Here is a 25,040-nt window from a genome sequence, read left to right as displayed (position 1 = left end):
TTGATGCAGAGACCAATAATTTTAAAGTTTCTAAACTATATCAAAACTTTTTCTCTTTGCAAAAACCAAAAAAAAAAAAGAAAATGCTCACAATATAAAGCACGCAAAAGAAATAGTTGATGCAGAGACCACATAATTTTAAAGTTTCTAAACTATATCAAAACCTTGTTCAACCACCCCCCCCCCCAAAAAAAAAAAAAAAAAAAAAACAAAACAAAACAAGTCACAATATAAAGCATGCAAAAGAAATATATATCGCCTTTCTATTGCCTATAATTGATGTCGGAGTGTCTGCAGCATTCATGGTATTAAAGTAGATCCATAATCAAAGTGAACAATGGTAATTCAATAGGAAAAAAAAATTGCAACGACAATAATAGAACTAAATTTCAAGAGAATGGGACTTCAATATAGCTTTTTAATTTTTCAGAATTTGATTTTTGATTTGCATGCACATGGCAATGTTCACGTACTAGATCACGTATATGATAAGTAAAAAGAACATTCTTGTGATTTAAACCTTAGACCTCCCTCAACTAAATATGTTATATCATGTATGCCAGCTAGTTGTTGTTGGCATCTCATGATATTAAAAAAGTTCAAATGATTCGAGAAATATGAGAGATAAAGTATGCGAAAACAATCCAACGAGTCTGCGAGAAACAATGTTAATAAAAAAGAGTGGAAGAAATAAATGAGAATGCACGTAGATTAGACATCTAACTTTTTCTCTCTTTGCATATATTTGTCGAGAGAGAAATTAAGAAAATTCTAATTATAAACAGATAGAATCTAAAACGGAATATTACTCCCTTATTTAATCATATAATGCATATACATATATAATTTTTTATTTAAAGGTAGCAACAAAAATACAGCATCAACTCTGATGGGCAACAATCGACAAAGATGTCCCAAGAATATACAAAAAAAAGGAACCTAATTACCGGTTTGGTTTCATTCATAACACAACAAAATCAGATCTTGATTTGCACCTAATTACCGGTTCGGTTTCATGGCATGAGATATGGTTCAGCTGGATCTACTTCTCGAACTTGTGTATCCGTGTATATCAAGCGAGATCCGAAGGCAAACTGGACTCCATCCGGTCAATTCTAGAAATAAGTTGTGTCTCCCTAATCGGCATGAGAACCAACAAAAAAGGCGCGAAATCTGGTGACCGACGGGCGCCCATTCCTCTGCGAACGAGGAGGAAATCTTGATCGCATGTTTCCTAATCGAATCTCCATCACGCGTTTCTTAATCTCACGGCTACATCCAGCCTTATCGCATTGCCTTCCGCTTAACGCTCGGATCCCAACCGTCCATTCGGCACGAGAGGTTCCGTTAAATTAGTAACTTCGAATTAAGGTCGGCTTACCGGGGCGAGCTAAGTAGCTAACCCGGCACCAATGCCGTTTGAACTCCTCCTCCGTTTGGGGACTTTCTTCATGATATAAGGGCATTTTCGTCATCAAATGCAATGACCGGAAATCTCCTCGAACGCCCGGCGAAGTCCGCGAGGTGACGGGCGAGGGAGCGCTTTTGGGCCGGCTGGCAACGGGGAGGTAAACGGGGTTTCACGACGGAGTCAACGGTTCGAGTGGGTTTTCTTTCCTTCCTTTTATCCGAAACGTAAAAATATTTTATATATAGCCGTTGGATTGGCGCAAATGATGGTTCCACCCATCAAATCCGTGGGAATAATAATGATGAGTGGGGAGGGAGGGACGGTGGGCGCGGGAGTTTTTCCTACGCTTTGGAATTTGGATGATGGTTTGCGTTGACATCATTAAAAACAAAAACTAAACCTCATCACCTTTTGATTAGGGAAACCAAACACGCTTGTGGCTTATTAGAAATTTTAGACTTCATTAATGGAATTTGTATTATATTCACTGATGGGCTCCAGGCTTTCGAGCAGATTTGGACCGCAGCGGCACCTCTGCGTCAAGTAATGATCACTTTTGCCATCATTACCAGCAAATTTTTCTTTCCCCCTTTTTACTTCAAATTTCTTCTCTCTTTGGTCATCGAGCTAATTGCAGTCCTCCAGACAGGCAAAGTCCATCTTGATTGGTTATTAATATTACTCTTTGTCGCAAATTCTCTTGATAGTTGACATGCTCTCTCTTTCATCATATAGAATGAACATATGTACAACTTGCTTGTAGAATAATGATCCTAGCTACCAATTATATCCACCAGTAGGAATGCTATTCTCATTTTCAACTACATAAATGATATGCAACAACATGTATAACGCTATACTAGTTAAAGCATTACAACGCACGTCGCACGGGTGGAAGGGATTTCTAACAACAAAAGTGGATTTGGATACACCATATACTATAGTCTACAATTTGGAAGAAGGTGAAGCTTGCATTGGGGTTATTAAGGAACATGCTTTTCATCCCGTCTACAATTTCTCAAGAGTATGTCTAGGAGATACATGCACCTTAACTTCCTTAAATGATGACAATATTGAAAACAATGTCCAAAAAACACCACGGGTTTGGAAAATTGGTCAACAGGAGGGTAGATGATGATCTCATTTTGTGAGTGATTGCTTGAAATTTTCTACACCTCCATTTTACAAATCTCTGCATTTCAATCGCGATCCATCTTGACAATTTTGAATTTCATTCAATCTCGTCTCACATAATATATTTAGCCATAATACATAGGCATTGCCTTTTCTTCTTATAGAATTTATGGATCATTGCATTTTTGTTTTTGCTCAATCATCGAAGTGGGGGTAGTTCATGTCAAGTCGATATTTCAACTTTGTTGATTGTCTATTATTTTGCTAATGCAAAACTGTCTTGCATAATTAATCTTACGTGCCCAAGACATGCTTACTGAAAGAAATATGCCCAAACTCTATCAATTTTTCAGGATATATACAAGCAATAGTAACGTTATCATATACTTTCTAGAAAAGGCAAAGATCTGTGTCATAAGTGTATGCTCCTTCTAATAAATTTTTAAAATTATCGAGTTAATATTGTGAAGATTACTTGTGTTCTCTCTTCTCCCCTTGATGAGGTGATTTTTAGGACTAGTCATTATCAATGGGTCCAAAATTTCAAGCCAGAATGGGCGCAAGCAGACCTTGGCCCACGTCACATCCGCGAAAGCCCATACGAAAGCTGGTCATTTCAGCACTTCTAATGGGCCCACACGCATGGTCGTGTATCATTAGAATTCTGGCCGGATGGATGGCTCAGCCGAATAGCGGTGCTTGTTGCAGACGACTAGCAGAATCCAGAGAGCGCCGGAGGATACCCAATACACCAACGGCGATGGTGACCATACAAATCCCAAAGGAGTCCATAGGTGATGAGTATTCCCTAAACGAACATCACATCTCTCACAAAAAGGAATTAGCCGTAAGATTTTTCTTTCTTTTTTCTTTTTTTCTTAGCTATAAATTTAGATTTCTTTTGCGATCGAGTTATGTGCTGATTAAGACTCAAGTTGGATAGAACTGAACATGCTAATATTTTTACCCGCAATATGACTCTCTTAAAAGGGCTCGGAAGGAGAGATTAAATGCTTTAACCTTGTCACTTTGTTATTCTCTTTCTGATAATATGGACATGCAATCAAAAAGATCTAATAGATTTTCAAGATTAGTGACAAAATTAATCATCCTAATGTTCAATATAGAAGTGGAGTTAGGCTATATATATAGCGAGAGAGTTAGGCTAGGAGACTTCTAAAACCTTCTGGCTCCAAAATACTTTCAGACAAACAATGAAGGACTTGGACACCACCTCGGGCATGCATTTCAATCCTGGATCCGCCACCTTTAAATGTGCAGTTTAGATCCCCTATGGAATGGAGACTTATCTCTTTCCACCGTTTAAGTGGCGCTGCTCCGTCCAGCTCCCTCCTCCAACCATCCTTACAACCACTACCCCACGTCTCTTCATCTGCACCTTCCCTCTCAGTCCCGCGCAACCCAATCCATGCTATCATAGCGAAGGCCGGAATGGCTCCGTCGGCGCTCGATCCCTTCATCTTGTTAGCAAACGCCAACGAGCCTCTTAATTAGTATAGTCAAGGACGCATTACCACTCTAAATCAATGATCATGACCGTAGTCTGGAAGTAGCCATGGTGACTGGCGGCAGCTAGGGAAGGTTGGGGTCAGCGACCATGAAATTCTAGAGCTACCAAGATGCGTGGCGAGGAAGCTAAAAGCCGCGTTCTCAAGGGAACACGAGAATTGCCGGAGGATGGGAAGTACACTGGCACGAAAAAAACTTTCGAGGTACGTAGGTCGAGTCAAGAGTTTGGAAAAGACATAAAACCTTCTTTTACTCAATTAACGATGATCGCGGTCAGGATCTTAAAGCGCCGCATGGATACTTTAGATGTAGTGGAAATATAAGTTCCTGTTGGAGAGAACCTAAATCGCATTTCTCTTCTTCTTCTTTTTTCTTTTTTTGTCTCATAGATGAAATTTAGGTACTATTCATATGCCACCACCGTGAAGCTACTCATCTAGTATAACATTTATTTCGAGCTGAGATGAACCCCGTGAATGATACGTGGTCCTAAATTATAGATTGATATCTATTAATTAATTTTCTAAATTCTAACATGTACATGTCAATAAGTGAACCAAACGCCGTGTCCCGCTGGAACTATTTGCATCACGGCCGACCGATCTGCCTCCATCCCATCCAGAAGAAATTATTAAAGAAAAAAGAAAAAAGAAAAATTAAGAGTGGAAGTGGGAGGAAACAGAGTGAGAAAACCTTTGATTTATTCGATCAAGCATGGGTACGCACAAGCAGCAGTCCAGCAATGATCAATATACATCTGGAGCAAACACGAATGAGGCTGAAAACTCCAGTCCGCCTGGCCAAGAAGCCATACTTGTCTGCTTTGCCAAGACGTTTTCGTCTCCGGTCGCCTCACACGCCATCTCTGGAGCTACCGCCGACGGTGCCGCCGCTGCCTGGGCCGGGTAAGAATATTTCATCAATGTTGCCGCCGGTGCTCCTCGCACCAGGTGCGTAGATGGCTCCGATATTTCCGCGAAGGCTCCTGCCGGCTCTGTGGTTGCTGCCCCCTCCCGCGCCGGCGTGTCTGTAGATGGCGGCGACGTTGCCCTCTCTCCCCTCGACGTCTCTGTAGATGCTCCCTATGTTGCCTCCGCCTCCCGCGCCGGATCCATAGATGGCACCAACGTTGCCGCCGCCGCCGCCCAAGCCCGGTCCATGGTTGGCGCCGACATTGCGACTCCCTCTAGCGCCGGATCTGTAGATCCCGCTACATTCCTCCTCCCAGTCGTAGATGTCACGAACGCTGCCGCCGCCGCCTTGGCTGCCGACCCTGGAAACACCGGTCGCCATGTCGCCGTGCTGGTTCCCCTGCTCGACGAAATAAATAACAGAGGATAAGGAACAGTTCACTGATTAAAGACTAGCCGATGGGCATCGATGAGAAGGACGTCGGGCTAACCATTTTTTTTAGCTTGGTTGGTGGGAAGTTTCCTTCTCTGCGGGATCGCTATGAAGTTGCTTGCGGGCTTGACCACTAATTTATCCACGCTTGCTGGTGGGACTGTACGAATCCAGCTGTTTAAAGCAAGGGGATGATGTCGAACGCCATTAGCGCGCGACAGCGAAGATAAAGCAACAAGATTCAAAGGCTGGGGAAAAAAAAGGAGAGAGAAAAGTAATGCTATGAGTGCCCCTTCGGTGCGCTCAAAAAGTTCCCTCTAGGCTTCGACTGTATACAGAAGTGCTGCGAGTTGCATGGCTTTTTATACAGCCTATGCATTTTCTGCTTTTTTCGGATTTTATGGGCCACATTCGTATCCATTGTATGTGAGTCGTCAATGTACCAAAAAAAAAATATTCCCTCTACCGCCGTGCATGATACGAGAGGGTTCCAGCAAGTCGCCATAATTTGTATCTTTGGCGTCAAAGAGTGCTTGATCTTCTTTAGCCTGGTGAACTGTTGGATCATGCTCCCCACAGATTTTTAAGCACTCCAAAACCTCCACTCATCCACATGCATAGTTTCAGAGCCACCATCACATGATCCAACACTGGATTTGTGCGAAAGAATATGAATCCTTCTTTCGCGTGAAAGATACATCCTCAACTCGGTAATTGATGCCATCCATAAAAGATGTTTGAATATTACAATGCTAGGTGAGTATTAGTGGATTTGAGAATTTTTCGTGTACACATAGCAAAGGCTTTAAAGCATGTTTACATCAAACATGATATAATAATCTAGCAATAATCCATTTCATTTTAAATGATTCGGTTTCGACATCAGGAATTAACCACTGTGAATTGAGTTAAGCTCAATCAGCATAAATGAGGAGACTCTGCATGCAGATTGAGTCAGTTTTACTGCCTCTTTATCCAAAACATGTTTATTATCTCCATGAACATCGAGTATTTTAATTTGGTACTCACAAGATGTTTGACGAAATAGTTGGTCAAATATGTGCCCTTTTTCTAATCCATCCTCCATACATAAGAAGTGAGCTTTCTTATGAATCACTGCAACTTATATTCAATGAAGCTTGAGTTGCAGTGCTTCCTCCAAATAGTCTCTAAATAAAAGCACAACTCTATTGAAGCAGGCACAGCTGCCCAAACCATTTCATAGTAAAGTTGACTTGTAGCCTCTAAAATGACATTGTCTGAAGTTGACTTCTGGTGATCTTGATGCTATAGTCATGCACCTGTTCCCTTCTGTAACACCCACTTAAGCAACATCAAATTAAAGAAAAGAGGCATGGTACCCTACACAGCTTCATCAAAGGTGCAGCAAATCCTGCATGCAAGTTTGATGCAGCATTTCATAGATTCGCAATGCAAGAAAAGTCCCGATCGAGGTGGATTGCCTTTTTATCCAAGCATGACTCGCGAATCTCTTGAAATTGAATCTTACGTCCTACATGTTTGTTAGTGCAGAATTTTAGTACGTAATGCACAACAAAGCAAAAATTATGTAATAATACTCCACACCTACGTTATCTTGAATGAGTAATAATCCGTCCTGAACTCATCTCGTGGAAGTCGATCCGTATTGGAAGATATATAGTCGAGAGCAAGGACGTACGGTGATCGCACCAGCCGGGCAAGGAGCTAGGGTGATGTTAGTGAATAAAATCTATTGCATATATATGCGTTCCAAAGATCCAGAAGTGAAAAAAATAACGACCGACGATTAGTGATCTGTAAGATGTTTTTCATTTTCCGGAGAAAATAAGTCTTGGAAGAAAACTTGCAGCATCTTACAACTACGTTTCCTCAAAAGCTAGCTATCCAAGTGCATGGCCTGTAGTGGTTTGGAGAGGAAGTGCACTGGTTTTCAATCCAGATCCTAGATCAGCCTGACAGCACGCCCAATAAAATAAGTATATTGCGGATCCTTATTCTTCTGATAAATCTTTAACGAGATGAAAGCAAGATGCTTATCTCCTTCTGCCATTGTGGAATCTTATTCTTGGGATCAATTTTTAATGGATGCTTATCTCCTGTCCGCGTCAGCCATGATAGAAATGGAGTTGGGAATCTTATATGGGGCCGTCAAGCAGCAATAAGCTGTTCTTGACAAGGCATCGTCTTTTATTATTGTCGCATAGAATATCTTGATTCTCTTATTAAAAAAAGTACGGACCGACATGCCCTTTATATTCTTTTGCTCGAAAAGAAATGGATAGAAATTAAACATCCCGATGTCATGGAGCTCCATCTTAGGCTAGATCTTAGTAAGGGGGAGCCCTGGAAAACGAGGACTGATGCTGGTGCGCGAACGAAGAAACTGGCGTTCTTCTTATCTATTTAAATATCATTTTTTCATTACGGTTGCCAGCTGATTAAGTTGATGAAGTGATTAGAGGTATCAATAACATGAATTTCAGTCTGTCCTATATCATTGTAAATTTATTTTCTCAATAAATTAAGTAAAGATTGATAATTTTTTAATAGAAAATAAAGAAAGGAAAATAATTTCACCCCGTGCATTCAACCATGCTAAGTCTAGTCCTCAAAGTGACTTCCATAGAGATAGTGCGATGATGCACTGGGATTAGATGAGCATACGAGATTGGCCATTCTGGGAATGTCATGTTAATTAGCACCGGTCGACCCCCGGCCACATTTTGAATACGGGAGATGGAGCAGCCATCAATCCATAGCTTACTTGTCTTGCTTCTTCAATATTCGATGGTATTTTATATTTTTTCCATTAAAAAAAAAGAGCAATAGCATAATTTGCATTGTGGGAGCATAGTTTCTTATTTGAAGAGAGAAGACACTCTACTCCCTGGTACGTTGTGCCCCTATATTCACGACAGTAATTTTTCTATCAGGCTCGGTAGCACAAGATTTGTATGATATAATGGGTGCAGGATGGATCTCATAGGTGGCAGATTTGCCAACGTTGTCTTCTCCTTCACAACCGGTCACCTCGCAAACAAGGTGCGGAACCATTGGAGACATCCGTCACGCTGCCGCCCGTCTCCCCCGCCCGGCCCACTTCCATAGATGGCGCCGACGTTGCCCCCGCCGCTTGAGCCAGGTCCGTAGACTGCGCCCACGTTGCCGCCACCTCTGGCGCCGGGTCTGTAGACGGCGCCGACGTTGCCGCCACCACGCTCGCCGGATCTATAGATGCGGCCGACCCTGCCGCCGCCTTCCTCCCCGGGCTCGAAGATGCCACCGATCATGCCACCATGCCGGTTCCCCTGCCAGATAATTAACATGACGCAAGCTCATTAATTAATGGATCGATCAAAAACTTGCAGATGGGTGCGAGGATGGGTCTGAATCTGAATGAATGACGAGGACGTCGGGCTGACCATATTTTCCGAGTTGCTGGGATGTTTCTGTCTCCGACTAAGTTGTTTCCAGGGAGGGCTTGCCCGGTTTGTAGGAAGGAAATGGAGAAGCGAGGAGCAAGGCAAGCCAAGTTTTGCCCCTACTTCAACTCCGCCTGAGGCCCGTGCTTGTTACTCCTGGAGTAATACGGACCCTAGATATAGATAGCGCTTTAAACAAATTCCTTACCTCTCCGGAACCGCCAGCTTCGAGCCCCGGTTCGGGAAATGGAACAAAAGGCCTAAGTCATTCCTTTCGGCTCCATTAAACTATTTTCCCCTACTTCCACTCCACCGGAGCCCTACATATCTTTCCGCTCCAACTTTTGCCACATGGAGAGAGAGAGAAAAAAACTCTCTGAGTGTATCCGCTTTTTTTTTTTTTTTTTTTTGACAAAACGTATAACTCGCTTTCTTTCTTCCCGGTCTCAGCCTTTCTGCGATTCCCCCACCACCCTTCTTCTTTAAACGTTTTTGTTTCTAGTTTTTAAATCTTTGTTTTTTGGTCAAAAGTTTTTAAATCTTTCAAGTGCTTCAAAAGTCTCGAACTCTTTTTATTTTTCTTTTTTTGCCGTGACTCCGGTATGTTTTTTCTGCTCTTTGTTTTATCCATCCAGAGACACGTGCATCCACTAGTTAAATGCTTCTCATCTAAACAACAAGACAGTTGCTTAATGGGTAAGCAATTTGAATGTTATCTTACGTCATGAATGCAATAATACAGTGTTATGTTATCTTGGATATTTTCTTCCTCCTTCAACTCCCAATCTTCGGTAAAAAATTTGTATTGAAATTATAATTCGAATTGCTTGTGCTCTATATAGCACTAATATACTTTATATTTAAGTTGAGCCCCAACGTATAGTAAAATACAATAATAAAATATCATGATTATAAAAAAGATACTAGGGACTAGATATAATATAATACAAAGGCAAAATCCTATGATTTGATATAAATACTAAATTTGAATATGATAATCAAATTTCATAATTTTTGAAGATTGACACTAAAATTGTGTATGCAATATATAGAAACCGTGATATCCGGCGAGATTGTGCATTATTCTGAGTTGTAATACTCTTTCTCAAGTTGGTGCATGTAGATCTGTAATACTGAACTTGCATAGTACATAAAAAAACTAATCACGGTCCAAAGCCTTGGTAAAAATATCAGCATGCAGGTTGTCACTTGGAAGAAACTTGGTCTGCATTGTGTCTGCCTGTAATTTTTTTTTGCACAATATGATAATCTATTCTGATATGTTTTGCCCGCTTATGGGATACAGGGATGGCAACAATACAAAGTGTTGCTTGGTTATCATAATAGAGAGACATAGGTTGAGGGTGGTGAATAGCCAAGTCAAAGAGTAGAGTTTTGAGCCAGACTAATTTACAAGCGGTGGAGGCTATAGATCGATACTCAGCTCCAGCAGTGGAGCGAGAAATAACACTTTATTTCTTTATGCGCCATGAGATAGGACTATTACCAAGAAACTTGCAATACTCTATAACAAAATGGCGAGTAATGGAACAACTCACTCAATCAACATCACAATAAGTACTAAGATGAAAGTTGTTCGAAGCATGCATGAGGATACCAAAGCCAGAGCATGATTTGAGGTATCTTTAAACTTGAAAAGCAGCATCCATATAGAGTTGGCGTGGTGCCTGCATAAACTAACTAAGAAGATTGATAGTAAAGGTAATGTCTAGATTAGTGATTGTGAGATAGATCAAATAACCTATCAAGCGTTTGTATGGTCTAGGGTTATACAAAGGTTCTCCAACATTAGGTGATAACTTTAAATTTTGCTTCATTGGGGTGTGTGCTGGTTTAGCACCTAGAACAGGTATATCTTTATGAATATCTAAGGCATATTTCTATTAAGAAAGAAAAATATTTTTACTAGAGCATGCAACTTCAATATCCAGAAGGTATTTAAGTATGCCAAGATCTTTAATTCGAAATTGATCTTGGAGAAAAAATTTAGTGAAAGCAATGGAAGAAGGTTCACTATCAACATAAACAAGCATAATAGTAATGTTGCCTTTGGATTGGGGTAAAGAGTGTATCGGCAACTAATTGAGTGAAACCAGCCTGAAGTAGTGTATTGGAGAATTTGGAATGCCACTTACGGGAGGCTTGTTTAAGACCATATAAGATTTTGTTGAGGCGACAGACTAATTGTTCTTCTTTTTCTTTCTTTTGAGAAAAATTTGGTGGCCGTTACATGTAAACTTCTTCACGTAAATCACTATGGAGGAAGGTATTATTGACATCAAGCTGATATAGATGCCATTGTTTGGCTGCTGCAATGGAAATAAAATAACAAACCATGACCAATTTGGCAACAAGAGCGAATGTTTCATGGTAATTTAGGCCTTCAACTTGAGTGTAGTCTTTAGCAACAAACCTTGCTTTATACCGTTCAATACTACCATCAGACTTTTTTTTGATCTTTCCGATGGCATGTTTGCCTGGTGAAAGTGGCATCACAGTCCTAGTGTGATTAAATTCTAAGGCCTTAATTTTGTCGGCCATAGCATCACGCAAGTGAGCATGTTTTATTATTGAGGAAAAGAACTTGGAATTCTGAGAAAGAGAAAATAGAAGCTAAAAAAGCATGGTGAGAGCTAGAGAATTTATCAGAAAAAAGATAATTTTGGAGTAAATACTTAGTACCTATTATGATGTTGTTTTGGTATAAGAAAGAAAAGGATTAAACTTGAGAGCATTGAAAATTTTGAAGCTATTGGAGAGGACATCAGATCTTTGTGGAGCATTTTGGATGTGGATCGACGGATGTTTCAGAAAGATTAATTGGTTTGATGGATTATTAATTAGAACTAGAAGAAGGCCGAGTAAGTCAAGATGGAAGATCAATTGAAGGAGTAGAGAGGAGGGGTTCATCACTATTATCAGTATTGTGAGAAAGAATTGGTGATTAGGAAGAAGGAGAAATATGAGATGTATTGGCAAATGGAAAAACCGATTCATGAAAAATAACATCTCTTCTGATAAATATTTTTTTTAAGTAGGTCATACACACAGTAGCCTTTTTGGCCATAGAGATATCATACAAAAATACAGTTATATGCACGAGATCCAAATTTATTTTTGGCTTGGTTATGAATAAAATAAAGACATCCAAAGGTACGTAAATGGTGGTAAGAGAATTTTGTTATCAAAAAATATTTCATGAGAAGATTTACCACCTAAAATAGAAAAAGAAAGTTGGTTAATAAGATAAGCGACAATTAAAACATACTCACCCCAAAATTGGATTGGTAGGTTGGTTTGAAAATGTAATACTCGGGCTACTTCAAGGAGGTGTCTTGCACTCAACTACACTATTTTGTTGTGGCATGCCAACATAAGATGTTTGACGAATAATTCTTAAAGAACCAAGATAAGTATACAATTGATGATCCACGAATTTCATCTCATTATCACAAGATGTTGCCATCCATCAAGTGTTGTTGAACTTTTGTCAGGCTTCTCAAGCAAGCCATTAATAAAGCCAAATTTATTTTTAGCCAAGAGAGCAGTCTTTATGGCACGCCTCCATAGAGCATAATTGTCACCAGTGAGAACTTGACAGATCAGAACCATGCCTGGATTATTTGTGGTGGAGAAAGAACGGTGATGTTATATCAACACTAGAATTGAAAATAATAGTAGAATAGGCCATGATTATCAAATGGAGAATAGAGGGCCAAGAAAAACAAACACTAAGAGGATGATAGGAGAACAAAAAAGAGGGGTTGACTGATTAAGAAAAAAACCCCTTTGATACCATGAGAAATTTGTATTGAAAATATGATTTGAATTGTTTGTGCTGTTCATAGCATTGATGTGCTTTATATAAAAGTTGAGCCTCTATATATAGTATAAATACTAAATTTTATGATTAAGAGAAAGATACAAGGGACTACGTAAAATATAATACAATAGTAAAATCCTATAATTGGATACAAATACTAAATTTGAATATGGCAATCAGATCCCATAATTTTTGAAGATTGATATGAGCTGATATCCTAAAATTATGCATGCAATATGTGGCATCTGTGATATCCAAAATCATATATACTATAATTGGCGAGATTGTACATGATTCTGAGCTATAATAGTTAGTATGTCAAACCTAATCACTAATAGTGGTTTACTTGTAGTAGTTATTCTACCTTTACCATTGCCTCCTGTGATTGCCCCTTCCAGGTCTCTCCACCACCATCACCATTCCCAAGTCCCTTGCCATGAGCAACATCCTGTTTCTACTCTCCTCATCCTCTGAAAATGAGGCCACCATCACCTCTTTCTCCAGGTTAGGCACCTCATCTAATTGGCTAGGATTCGAGCTAAGAATAGGATTAAGGTTTGATAGAAATGGTAATTTTTCTATAATGGCATGCATCTCTTCCTCTGAAAGTATCTCTTTTCCTTTTACATTTATTTTTCTATAATGGTTTTCTTGCTCTTGTCATGAGATTTGTGTCCTGAAATCTTTAGGTTGGATGTTTGGCTTGGCCTAGGGAAACAAAGGTACTAATGATTACCAAAACAAAGACAAATAGTAGTAATTGTATGATCATGCTATGATCAGAGACACTGGCAATTCATTATAGGGTTTGGCTCTGTTCTGGATTGATTTGAATGGTTAACAGAATATTTCAACCCAGTGATTGGTGACTTCAATTAGTATCTTTGTATTTTAACTACTCTTAATTTCTAAAATGACTACATATGTTGACCATAGCTGATAGAACTAGAGAACCCAGTGATTGGCAACATCTATGTTTTGGATTTATCTTGCTGAGTTCGAACTAGTGTTACTGTCAGTCAAATTGGAGCGAGCTCTCTATCATCAGCCGATATGGGAGTATGTCGACTAGCTCTCCATTAGCAACACAACGTTTCCAACCATAGGGAAAATGCCATTTCGCATGAGAGGAACACACACCAGGATCATTTTCAATGCAACATCACTCCAAAAGATGCATATATTAAGTATTTATCTGCTGCACTTTATCATATGGGCGTTGACATAATTAATCAGATAGATACCTGATGCATGATACCAAGTTCACATGACATGGAATTCAAGAAACAACCACAAGGATACCACGAACACACCGAGTCACAATGTCAAATTACCAAGCAGCCTTGGCTGGATCGAACAAGAGCCCTAGAAGGAAGACTCAATTCCAAGTTTGTCTGAGGCTTGCTGCGTGAAGCTGCATGCATACACGTTCAAGAGACCTGAATCTCTCTATTGCACTTCTCCTCCTCAAAGTAGAAACAAAACACAGAATAAGTAACAGATAAGCATAGCCAAATCCGAGTAACAATTATCGACATCTGAAATGCATAAAAAAAGTTGACTGAAGTTCGGTTAATACCCATCATCTTCGTTATTATTCTCGTCGTCATCACTCTCATCCTCCTCCTCCTCCTCCTCTTCCTCATCCTCCTCTTCCTCATCCTCCTCATCCTCATCGCAAGGGGGGTTAATCCGTGTAACCGGGCGGCTTAATTTCCCGCCGTTGTAATTATTGATAATAGTAATGTTGCCATGTCCACGGATGCCGCCCACGTTGCCGCCGCCGCTTGTGCCGGGGTGGTAGATGGCACCCGCGTTGCCGCCGCCCCTTGTGCCGGGGTGGTAGATGGCGCCCGCGTTGCCGCCGCCCCTTGTGCCGGGGTGGTAGATGGCGCCCGCGTTGCCGCCGCCCCTTGTGCCGGGGTGGTAGATGGCGCCCGCGTTGCCGCCGCCCCTTGTGCCGGGGTAGTAGATGGCGCCCACGTTGCCGCCGCCCCTTGTGCCGGGGTGGTAGATGGCGCCCGCGTTGCCGCCGCCTCGCCGAGCACATCCGTCGCAACCATCAAAGTTGTGGAATCCGGCGTTGGCGCAGCCACCCAAGCCATAGTTATCAAGACCACCCCAGTGTGGCTGCAGACGAAAACAGATGACATAAAGGTTAGCAGCAACAATTCACAGTTAAAAATCAGATCAGCGCAATTAATTCACCGGTCGGAACGCGAGAGAGGGGGAGATACGGCAGGCTAACCATCTTGTCTGAATTTGTCGGACGAGTTTTGACTCACTGCGAGATCTCTGTTCGTCTCAAAACGCTTCCAGGGTTTGGCCGGTCCATTTATACATGCCATCGATCCCAGCAGGAACAGAACAAGATCCCATTGATATCTGGATGGTGGTTGACGGCAGGTCAATGCGTAAAAGACACGGAAGGGAAACATGCGAAAGATGGATAGCGAACAAGATGCTAAATTTTTCTTTCCCCGAGATGCTAATTCGCAGGAGGGAATGGCAGGTGGATGGCTCGATTCCTTACCCAGCGATCGAATTTTGGATATGTTTGTTTCCTATGGCAGTGGTTCGCCGATGCTTTGTCCAGGGCCCACGCGAGCGAGAGATGCTTTGACTGCCCATGCCGAATCCAGCCGGCAGCAGCTTTCGCAGCGGATTTCATTAGAGATTGCATATGCACTGCTAGCAGTTGGTTCACGGTGGGAGCTCACGAGAGCTTCTCAAAAGAAAATTATGCCGTGGAAAGATGGTATCATTTATTAATAAGTTTGTGACAAAACATAATTCATCTATTCGAAGTTTAAAAAACTAAATACGACGTTTTAGGTTAAAAAAAAAAATCAAAAGGTCGGTATAGCTAAGTGGGTGCATCTCTACTCCTAAATTTAATTATATATATTGGTTCGCCGAAAAAAAATATATATTTGGTGGCGGTACCATTATTGTTTGCTTTAGAAGAAAATATTCCTCAGTTATATTTGAATGGAGGAGGAGGAGAAGGAATTAACTCTATATTTTTTTGGGCATATGATAACTATGTGCCAGGCGGCCACCCACAATATTTTATTTTCTTGCACATTTGTCAGTCACCAATTGAATCTTGATATTGGCACTACGATGTATGCAAAGACGCACACAAAGATAGTTGTTAAATCAAAACCAAATCTCAAAATATATGCGGAACAAATTTCTCGATATTAAAAAGCCAAAAGATAGTCTATTTATATTTACTTGAATTAGCTAATATCTCAATATATGTATTATTTGTTATGTTAACCTATGTATTTTTATTATCTTGCATATTTTGAAAGTAAAATAATATTTTTATACCTGTTTTATGCTGTGATGGTTAAAGAAAAGGAGAACAACTATCCAATTACGGCATTGTTTGTAGAGATTTGATTCCAAAAGAAACTATTGTAATAGGATCTATATTCAGACAATATATAGGTCTTTTTCTCGTGACAAAAATGTTATTAACCAAATGGTGGCAACTATTTTACTTATTTTTTTTGGATATGTGTGGCCATTATTTTACAATCTCCACCTCCTATCCACACAAATCTTCATCTGCATGCATTTAATTTCAGCTAACCACCAGGGCTGGGCTAAGACCTAGATTGGACCCAATGAAGCGGTAATCTGGTTGGTGTTGGGGCCGCATAAATTTAATCTAGATCGGGCTTTGGTTGAAAAAACAATGCTAACCAGTAACCATATATGAAGTTGATGGCTGAGCAACATACCTAACGTAAATCAAGTCTGAATTTCCGTAAGATAGCACCATAGCCAACCCCATCAAGGCTAACAGCTAGTCTCGTGGAGCTCAGTCCCAACCCGAGCAAACAAAAGTTTGGCTCATATATTTACAATTAAACTTCTGATCCTGCCAAAATTAACCTTGCTCGAAAAATACAAGGGACGTTCAATTTACATATATCCTTTGTTTGGGTGTTCTCAAAGTTTGGAATGAATATTAAGGGGCAAGCAAAGTTGCCTTCTTTCCTTTAGCTTAAACTTCTCTCTCCTTGCCGGGGGCCCCCAACTATTGAAAGAATTAAATAGATTAGCCTCCGTCAAACAGGACTTGATATATTGTTTAGACAGGCTGGCTTCTGGGACATTACTCTTTATACAGAGTTGTTATTGGTTGGACTGGTCCGCAACTCAACAGTGGACCCAATCTAACTAAAACTTACACCTTAATTTATATTGGCCGAATCACAATAAGCTGTATTTTTTTTTCCTTATTGGAGGATTTATTTTACAGTCTCACCACCTCATGCTCCCATTAGTAGCTTCTGCATCGTTGTCGTATCCTAGGCGCGAGAGCAGAATTCACCTTCGTTCGCTCGAATCGACCGCTCACATTTGATGGCTCTGCAGGTTGAGACGACATTTGGAGCGCTTTGAGATGTGCGTTGGATGATCCAATGGTGGATTCCTCCTTTTGCGCGAAAGGTTGAACCACGATCCATAGCCTCTTAATAAACAAACATGCAACAAGTCAGGGCATAGCTGCCAGCGATGGGCCACTTCTAGTGCAAACTTTTACTCAGAAGCATCCGATGTGCTTTATATACAAGTTGAGCCCCCATATATATAATAGAATACAACAATAACATTTCATAATTATGAAATATATACTAGAAATCAGGTATAGTATAATATAATAGCAAAATTCGATGATTTGATACAAATACTAAATTTGAATATAATAATCAGATCTAATAATTTTTGGAAATTGATCTGAGCTGATATACCAAGATTGTGAATGCAATATTTGGTTGTTGTGATTTTCAAAATCGCATATACTATAATAGGCAAGATTGTGCATGATTACGAGCTGTAATAGTTAGTATGTCAAACTTAATCACCAATCATGGTTTATTTGTAGTAGTTTTTCTACCTCTGCCATTGCCTCCTAGGATTGCCCATCTTCAGTAAATCCGAGGCACCTCATCTAATTGGCTTGGATTCGAGCTAAGAATAGGATTAAGATTTGATAGAAATGGTAATGTTTCTAAGGTTTATCTGATAGTAGCGGGAGCACCCGAGCGCCTACGTACCTCCAAGGCTCCAAATCAATTCATAAGCGAGAGAGTGTTGCACCCAAAAAAAGAAGAAAAAAAAAAGTTGGGCGAGAGAGTGAGCGGAGAAAACGAACTTTAGGAAGAGCCTTATTTATGGGCCAATAGCAAGCATGGATACATAACTATGGAATCATAATACACGGTGGCTCAAGGTTTATCTGATAGTAGCGGGAGGCCCGTCGGTCGAGATAGTTGGATCCGACAACGCCGTTCCAGACTGCCTCACCAGCCCTGACAGGGGTTCCGTTCACCGCCGCAGCCAGCACCAAGACGGCCAGGATTGCCTCCGTAGCAGGCACCGACATTGCCGCCGCCAGTTGCGCCACCTCTGTAGGCGGCGCCGATGTTGCCGCCGCCTCCGCGTGAGCCGTCAGCATAGTGGGCTCCAAGGTTGTTGCCGCCCCAGACATCACAGCCATCATAGGCCGCGCCCGTGTTGAAGCAGCCTCCTGCACCGTGCCGGTATTCGGCGCCGGTGTTGAACCCGCCCCTGAAGCCGGACGCAAAGGCCGCACCAGTGTTCCAGCTGCCGCCCCCGCCGTCATACGAGGCGCCAATGTTGTCTCGATAGTACGGCTGCGTCTGTCGCCAAAAAACAACCGCACAGATTAAGAATATTAATTTGCAGCTGAAACCCTAGCATCGTACGTGAAAGAGACGACGGATAGGCTAACCATCTTTTCTTTTACGAGATTGCACGAAGTTCTGTATCTCCGAGCATGGGGATGCCTGTAATGTTGCACCGGGTTTCGGCTGTAAATTTATACACGCTTGCCGTTGTTGGAAGTCTCCTTCCTTTAATAATTTATAATATTGAGAGAGGTTTTAGTCCCACATTACTTATGTAGAGTTTTTTAGATAGCTTAATAAGCATTCATATCCTACACATGTTAAAGTAACTTTTTGGTGGAAAGTTGTGAAGGAAAAACCAATATTAATTTATCAAAGATTGGCACTTGGCACGTGTAAAATAAAATTTATATTGGCAGTTCTTATCCGTTTTGCACAAAATAACTGCATTAGCAGTTATGTTTTGAACATGCACTATTCCAAAGGTTGTGTTGGTTCAGAGTTTATTTCAGGGTTATAAATTGCCAATTTTCTTCACAGAATGATATAATTTCTTCTACATAAATCTTTCATTTTCGTTGTTATGGGGAATCCTAGTTTTGCTGGCTAGAATTCTATTTTGGTTTTGTTGTATCCTGGAGCGCATTTGCTGGATCACCAACAGCAACATAGTGGGGCAAAATTCGCTTAAGGACAGTGTTAATTCACGTTTCAAGACCTATTTCATATACTAGAGTTCCTTCTATTTCAACAGGCATCCCGGTTCCTTCTATGATCGAATGATGCCCCACATTCCAGTCTGTATTCTTTTGTTTTTTGATTTGGATAAAGCTTTAGATCGTTATCCCTGCAGCGTGATATGCTCATGCAGGCCGGTGGAAAGTGCCGATCGAGGGCAGGAAGACTAGCTCCGAATAAAGGAGATGTGGGACGGTCGGAAGGACCTAATCTAACCAAAAATGCATAGCATGTAAGAGCTCGACATCAAAATGACAAACGGAGGACATGGTTTTTTAGGTTTCCTTTCCGGAAAGGAAGCCGGAAAGGAAGCCACCGGGACGAGCAAATGTGATAACTGTAAGCGGAATATGGCACAAGTCCAAAGGCCAAAAAAAAAAAAAAGTGGGAATCCTGATTTTTTTTTAAAAATTTCTCCTGAATGGAATCCTATACTAAAGCACGAAGACTGTCTGCCACGTTGTTACTGCAGTAAAACAAGCCGCTAAGATGCCTAAATAATTGATGCCACCACGTGGGGCACGTTTGGTTCGCAGGAAAAAAAAAGAGGGGCAAGCGTGGTCAACGAAGAAATAATGAGATGCTTCTTGTTTGGTCGGAGTTTTCAAAGAAGAGAGACGGAAAAGTTGTATTCCCATGAAAATATTATTCCGACATTTTATGGAAAAGTCTTTCCTATGAGAAACATGGGAAAGTTACTTTCCCATAAGGCGGAAATCACTCTATTTTTACTTTTTCCCAAAAAGACCCTTCAGCATTAAAGAGGCATTAAAGACCTAATTTTTATTAAGGGCATAATAGGAATTATATATAACTTTTTCAGGAAAGTGGATGGCCAACCAAACATAAGCACTTTGGAAATTTGTCACTTTTCCATGATCAAATCAAACATGTCAAAAGTATTTTTTTAGGCATCCTCTTTATGAAAATTTGTGTTTCAGGAATCATATTCTTAGGAGGAAAAATGCATTCCGCGAACCAAACGAGCCCGTAATTTATCTGTCTTATCACCCGCATACTAATTGATCTTGTCTTTCTAAAAAGGATTCACGTTCCTGGCTAATTGGCCCCACAATTTTATTGCTCTCCATCTAACATTGAACTAGGTGCAAAACAGCTGGAAGAGATTCCACAGTTTACATCACCTCCATTGTTTTAACTTCTGAAACATGATAATCCAACTCAAGGATCTTCAAATCTAGAATTTATTGCGTTCCTAAGTGCTCAGGGAATAATCACCGAATGTGACTTTCACTTCCGCAGCTTGGCCTGGCCCGGCTATAAATTTATGTACGAAGGATTGGTCAAAGCAGGGTTTAGATAGGATCGAATAATACCACCATGTCATTACTCTCTGTCATTGTTGTTATCATCATCATTAGCATCGAGCTAGTAACCAAACATGTAGATAAGTTTTCAGTTCTTTTTTTTTCATGGGTTTTGTATGTGAGAGAGAAAGAGAGTCTCGTTCCTTAATAATCGATGCCACAGTTTTATTGCTTTCTTTAATGTTGTTGTTGTTGTTGATAATGCTAAACTAATAGCTAAATGGGTGGATAAATTTCTAAGAGGGTGCCAGCATGAAAAAATTGCGGCCAATGCTCTTGGGGCTTGAGGCCTTCTTTGTCCAGAGCTAAATGGGTGGATAAACAATGCACCACACGGCTCTCAAAGCGCTTTGGACTCCATTATGGATGATCCGATGGTGGATTTGCATGAAGAAAGGTGAATACTTCCTTCGTGCAAATGATACAACCCTAGTCCTCTTGGAGGCTGTGGGTACTACAGCTCAAAATCCAGAGGTAGTGGAGTTCCCCCCAAAACAATGCGGCGAACGCTCTTGGGCCTTAAGGCCTTCTTTCTTTGTTATGCTCTGCAAAGAGTAGGTTAATATATATTGAAATTTTATGTCAAGAAATCATTCTGGAGAGTTCGATGTGATTCTAGATCCACAACTTGCATGCGGTTCCATCTACCTAGCCATCATATTGAGTCATTTTCCCATTTTGAAGAAATCTAGGTGCACCTTTGCAAATGTAACAGAGAATCGTTCTTGTCAAATTCTCCCTGCTAAAATTTGCATCTAGTGACTCTTTTGTAGCGCTTCCCTCCAGAGAGCGCGGCACAAGTGATCAATAGAGCCTGCTCTATTCCTGTTAATGGCTCGTCGCTTGTTATGGAATTGGGTGTCATATATATATAGCTTGCATCTCTGAGTCTATCCTTGTTTTTTCCCCTTACTTTTCCTTGGCCCACACCCACTCCCAAAGGCTGCATGGCCGATCCAATAACCCGGATCTCTGAGAGGCTTAGACCTCTCCGACTTGGAGCTACCTTGTGACAACTCCGGCCCAAAATTAGCATCGCCTAGATGACCGTTCGTGAGTTTCTGTGGCTCGTCTCTTTTAGCTAGGCCTGGTAACGTCGGCTTGACTTAGGAGTTATGTAAATGTCTCTGTAGTGTTGGAAGGAAAAAGTTTTTGTTTTTTGCAAGAAAAACCCTTCCAGCTAAGGAAAAAAAAGGGGTAAAAAAATTCAACAGATCGATTGCACTAGTGATTTCGAAAACAACCAGTCACTCTTAATATCATAATATAGAATCAAACTAATCATTGAAATAGTTCAACTCTGTTCCGATCTTTAAAATTGACTACTAAAGTACTTCATAATTATCCAAGATTTTGATACATATCCGTCTTACAAATGCTCGACGCCAATTTTTGGAGCTGGATGCTGATATCCAAGTAACACTAAATTTGACCCAATTAGGGACATGGATCGAAGTGCTAGATCCTATAGCAATATCATGATTAGGACTAAAATTGCTAAAAGTCATGTCATATACAAGCCACCACAACCTAGTTCTCTTGCTGCTTAGGTTGCAATGAGTCGGGTGGACATAGATCGAATCTGGTTGGTACAGCTGACGTTACGTCAAATCTGGTGTGATGTTATACAGCATAGAGTGCATTATTTTACACAATTAAACACATTTGGAAGAAAATCAATTCAATAAAATATTATTGCACCCTCTAACTCATCTGAAACGGTACCAACTCAAGTTGGAGTAGACACGACATATCACCAGAAAAAGGTAGCTCAGTGGACAAAGTTCCTACAACTATGAAGTCAGAAGAGGGTCAGATGTACACAATCTTACTGTTAAATATAGATAAATTATTTTCATATTTTGAATTTGTGATATATTTGTCATAATGGACCAATCAAACTATTGCACTAGGGCTTACTATCTAAAAACTAGCGAGAACTGGATCCAAATTTTAGTTCTAATTCTGTTTGTATTAAATTTGGATCAAATTGGACTTTGACCGAACATAAGCCACTTGTTCCGAGTAGCTCTTAAACATGTATCGGGAATTAATCCCACTTATCGGGAAACAAATATTGTAATTAGTAGTCAATAAATGCATGATTCAGAATAGTTTATTTTTCTAATGCTAATTAAAGCATAAGCGCGAGATATGTGTTTTATTTAATATTGCAACTAGCCTACACCCGCCCCCCCCCCCCCCCCAAGTTTCTAGCCCTGGTTTCCACCTCTATTTTACTACGAGATCGCACACTATAGATTTCTTGAGGAGTTGAGCTCCCCCCCCCCCCCCCCCCCCTCTCTCTCTCTCTCTCTCTCTCTCTCCACATCTTGAGGTGCCCACTAAAAATCAAGCATTAGGTCTTATTTGATCCGGCAAAATTTGTAGGACATCGTGAATAGGACAAATATGGTGATATCACTGAAAAACTCTTAACAATGCAAAAGTTAAGAGAAATTAGAAGATTAAAGCCAAAAAGTCTATGTGTATTCTTCAAATTAATATGGATGCAAATAACCATCAACATATTCAAAATGCAGAGGAGACAAACAAAGTGTAGAATATTCGTTCACCTATACACACAAAGTTTAATGAGGCTTAGCTTCAGTTTTTGGACAATAATAGTGATGCACCCAAATAAGTTAATTTTGCAATATTCCACTATTTTTTTAAAGAAAGAAAATTAATTGGTGAGCTTATCATGCTTGATGAAAACTCTCGCTATGATGAAAATGACCAACATAGGCTATTGGTTTGTGGTTTAAATAAGTATAGTGCTTATATGCTTGCTAGTTGAGCTCAAAAACCTAATAAATTTAAAAATTCAGAAAAATATCAATTGAGAATTTGAGAGGGAAAAAATTCCAATTCAAAGGAAAATTATAAATTTGAGGAAAATTATTTTAGATGCGGAGAGTTTTATCAAAAAATTCAAGATTATAGGATGAAGCTCGAGCAGTACTCCAATGTTGCATCATATTGCTATTGTGCTCTCATTTCTCTGTTGATGCAAATTATCATAATTATCAGCATATGTATATTTCAACTTCTTCTCATATAACAAATGTTGATTTTACATATGATTGGTTTATTGATTCAGGATGTTCTAATCATTTTATTAATCATAAAGAGATATTTGATTATCTACGTGATTATACAAATTTTAATACTTTTGCTACTACTTATGATTCACTTTACCCTGTCAAAAATATTGAAGATCTATTTCTCATATCATATTTTGGTTCTTCTATTTTTATGAATATTATTTACTATGTTCCTGGCATGAAGAAAAATTTGATTTCTATTTCATAAAACATAGATAAAGGGCTTTCTATTTTATTTAAGCTTAATGTTATAGAGATATATGCTAATGTTAAAGCTTCCGAAAAGTTTCTTACTCTTAGTAGGAAAGTGAATAAGCTTTATATTATTGTTGCCAGCAATTTTTATGTGGATCAAACTCTTAAGCATAACACAGCTACTTTATAGCATACTAGATTGGCTCATATGAATTATGACATTGTTCAAAATATGCAGAACAAAGATTAGTTTAATGAGCTTTCCAGAATGAAGATGAGTACTATTAGTATCTTTGTTGAATGTCATTATAGAAAGAAGCACAAGCTACCTTTTAAAGAGAGGAGAACAAAATTCTCTTGGCCACTACAATTGGTACATTCAGATCTCACTCGAAGGATTGGTACTGCATCTTTCATTGGTATGAGGTATGCAGGTATCTTTATTGATAATTTCTCTAGATATGTCTGGCTTATTTTTTTAGAGAAGTATTAAAAGTGTTTGAAAAATTTTATTAATTTAAAAATCTCATTGAAAATTTCTTGAGATTAAAAATTGGTTGTTTAAGAACTAGTGGTGACAAATATATTTTTAAAGATTTCTCTAACTATTTAACTATCCATAGTGTGATTCATGCAAAGAATGTGAAGCATGAATTTTAGACAGAGTACATGCAAACGACAGTATATGTTATTAATGAGACATATTTGAGGAGTATTAATCACAAAATATTTCTCATCTTCGAATGTTTGGATGTACTTTCTTTGTATATGATTATGATGATTTCTCTAATATATAAGCTAATTAAGAAGTTTGTCAAGTGGATATATCTTAGCTATAATGAGGTTAGGAAAGGTTGGAGATTTATATTTTCAAACATATTTTTTTTATGAGAATTCTTCTTGGTGGTCTTGTGATGGGTCATATTTTCTATTTGGTGATCTTTAATTACTTACTAATGCTAATGGGGATCGTATATTTGAAGAGAATGTCGCTCTAGAAAGGTAAGGTATTCAACCTTTTTCTCCTTCTGTGGCTTAGCAGACGGAGACATCTTCACCTTTCCCTTCTTCTTGTAGTCATAAAAGTCTATAAGAAAATGGTGTAAATATCTCAAATTCTAAGAAAAAGAAGATATTATTAGAGAAGAAGATGACATGAGATTACGCGAAGATGAACATGAAACTCTTAAAGATCCATTACTATTATATGAAAGCAAAAGAAAGAAGAAAGTAGTAACTCACATGCAAATTGGAATTATTTTTTTCTTACTTATTATTGCGTTTCTACTATTATTGGTATGCAAAAACTCAC

General features: G+C 39.7%; 1 protein-coding gene and 2 long non-coding RNA genes across 6 annotated transcripts; all 3 read right to left on the bottom strand.

The window, feature by feature from the left end:
* Window positions 1-4,759: 4,759 nt before the first annotated feature.
* Window positions 4,760-5,761, bottom strand: LOC103719847 (uncharacterized). Its single transcript, XR_015977488.2, has 2 exons — window positions 5,478-5,761; window positions 4,760-5,386 (listed from the first exon to the last, which is right to left on the bottom strand). It is a non-coding gene; the product is annotated as an uncharacterized LOC103719847 (long non-coding RNA).
* Window positions 5,762-8,361: 2,600 nt separating this feature from the next.
* On the bottom strand, window positions 8,362-15,425 carry LOC103719845 (uncharacterized). 4 transcript variants are annotated; one of them, XR_015977487.2, is made up of 4 exons: window positions 14,897-15,425; window positions 14,268-14,818; window positions 8,845-14,145; window positions 8,362-8,730 (listed from the first exon to the last, which is right to left on the bottom strand). XR_015977487.2 is itself a non-coding variant. In XM_088720716.2 (4 exons), exons 1-3 carry the CDS (start codon window positions 14,937-14,939, stop codon window positions 14,067-14,069), a joined length of 642 nt encoding a protein of 213 aa, XP_088576842.2. In that variant the 5' UTR covers window positions 14,940-15,381; the 3' UTR covers window positions 8,362-8,730; window positions 8,845-14,066. The 4 variants fall into 4 exon arrangements, 3 of the variants coding, with proteins under 3 accessions (XP_088576842.2, XP_088576843.2, XP_088576844.2); XM_088720716.2 differs by having other exon boundaries at window positions 8,845-14,154; window positions 14,937-15,381; XM_088720717.2 differs by having other exon boundaries at window positions 8,845-14,151; window positions 14,937-15,381.
* Window positions 15,426-17,854: 2,429 nt separating this feature from the next.
* LOC103719844 (uncharacterized) lies at window positions 17,855-18,581 on the bottom strand. Its single transcript, XR_015977515.2, has 2 exons — window positions 18,465-18,581; window positions 17,855-18,372 (listed from the first exon to the last, which is right to left on the bottom strand). It is a non-coding gene; the product is annotated as an uncharacterized LOC103719844 (long non-coding RNA).
* Window positions 18,582-25,040: the final 6,459 nt, after the last annotated feature.

Source organism: Phoenix dactylifera, chromosome 4 (assembly GCF_051530095.1).
Source record: "Phoenix dactylifera cultivar Ajwa chromosome 4, Ajwa_hap1_PhDact_Kaust_v1.1, whole genome shotgun sequence".
NCBI lineage: Eukaryota > Viridiplantae > Streptophyta > Magnoliopsida > Arecales > Arecaceae > Phoenix > Phoenix dactylifera.
This window is presented reverse-complemented; position numbering and strand designations above follow the sequence as displayed.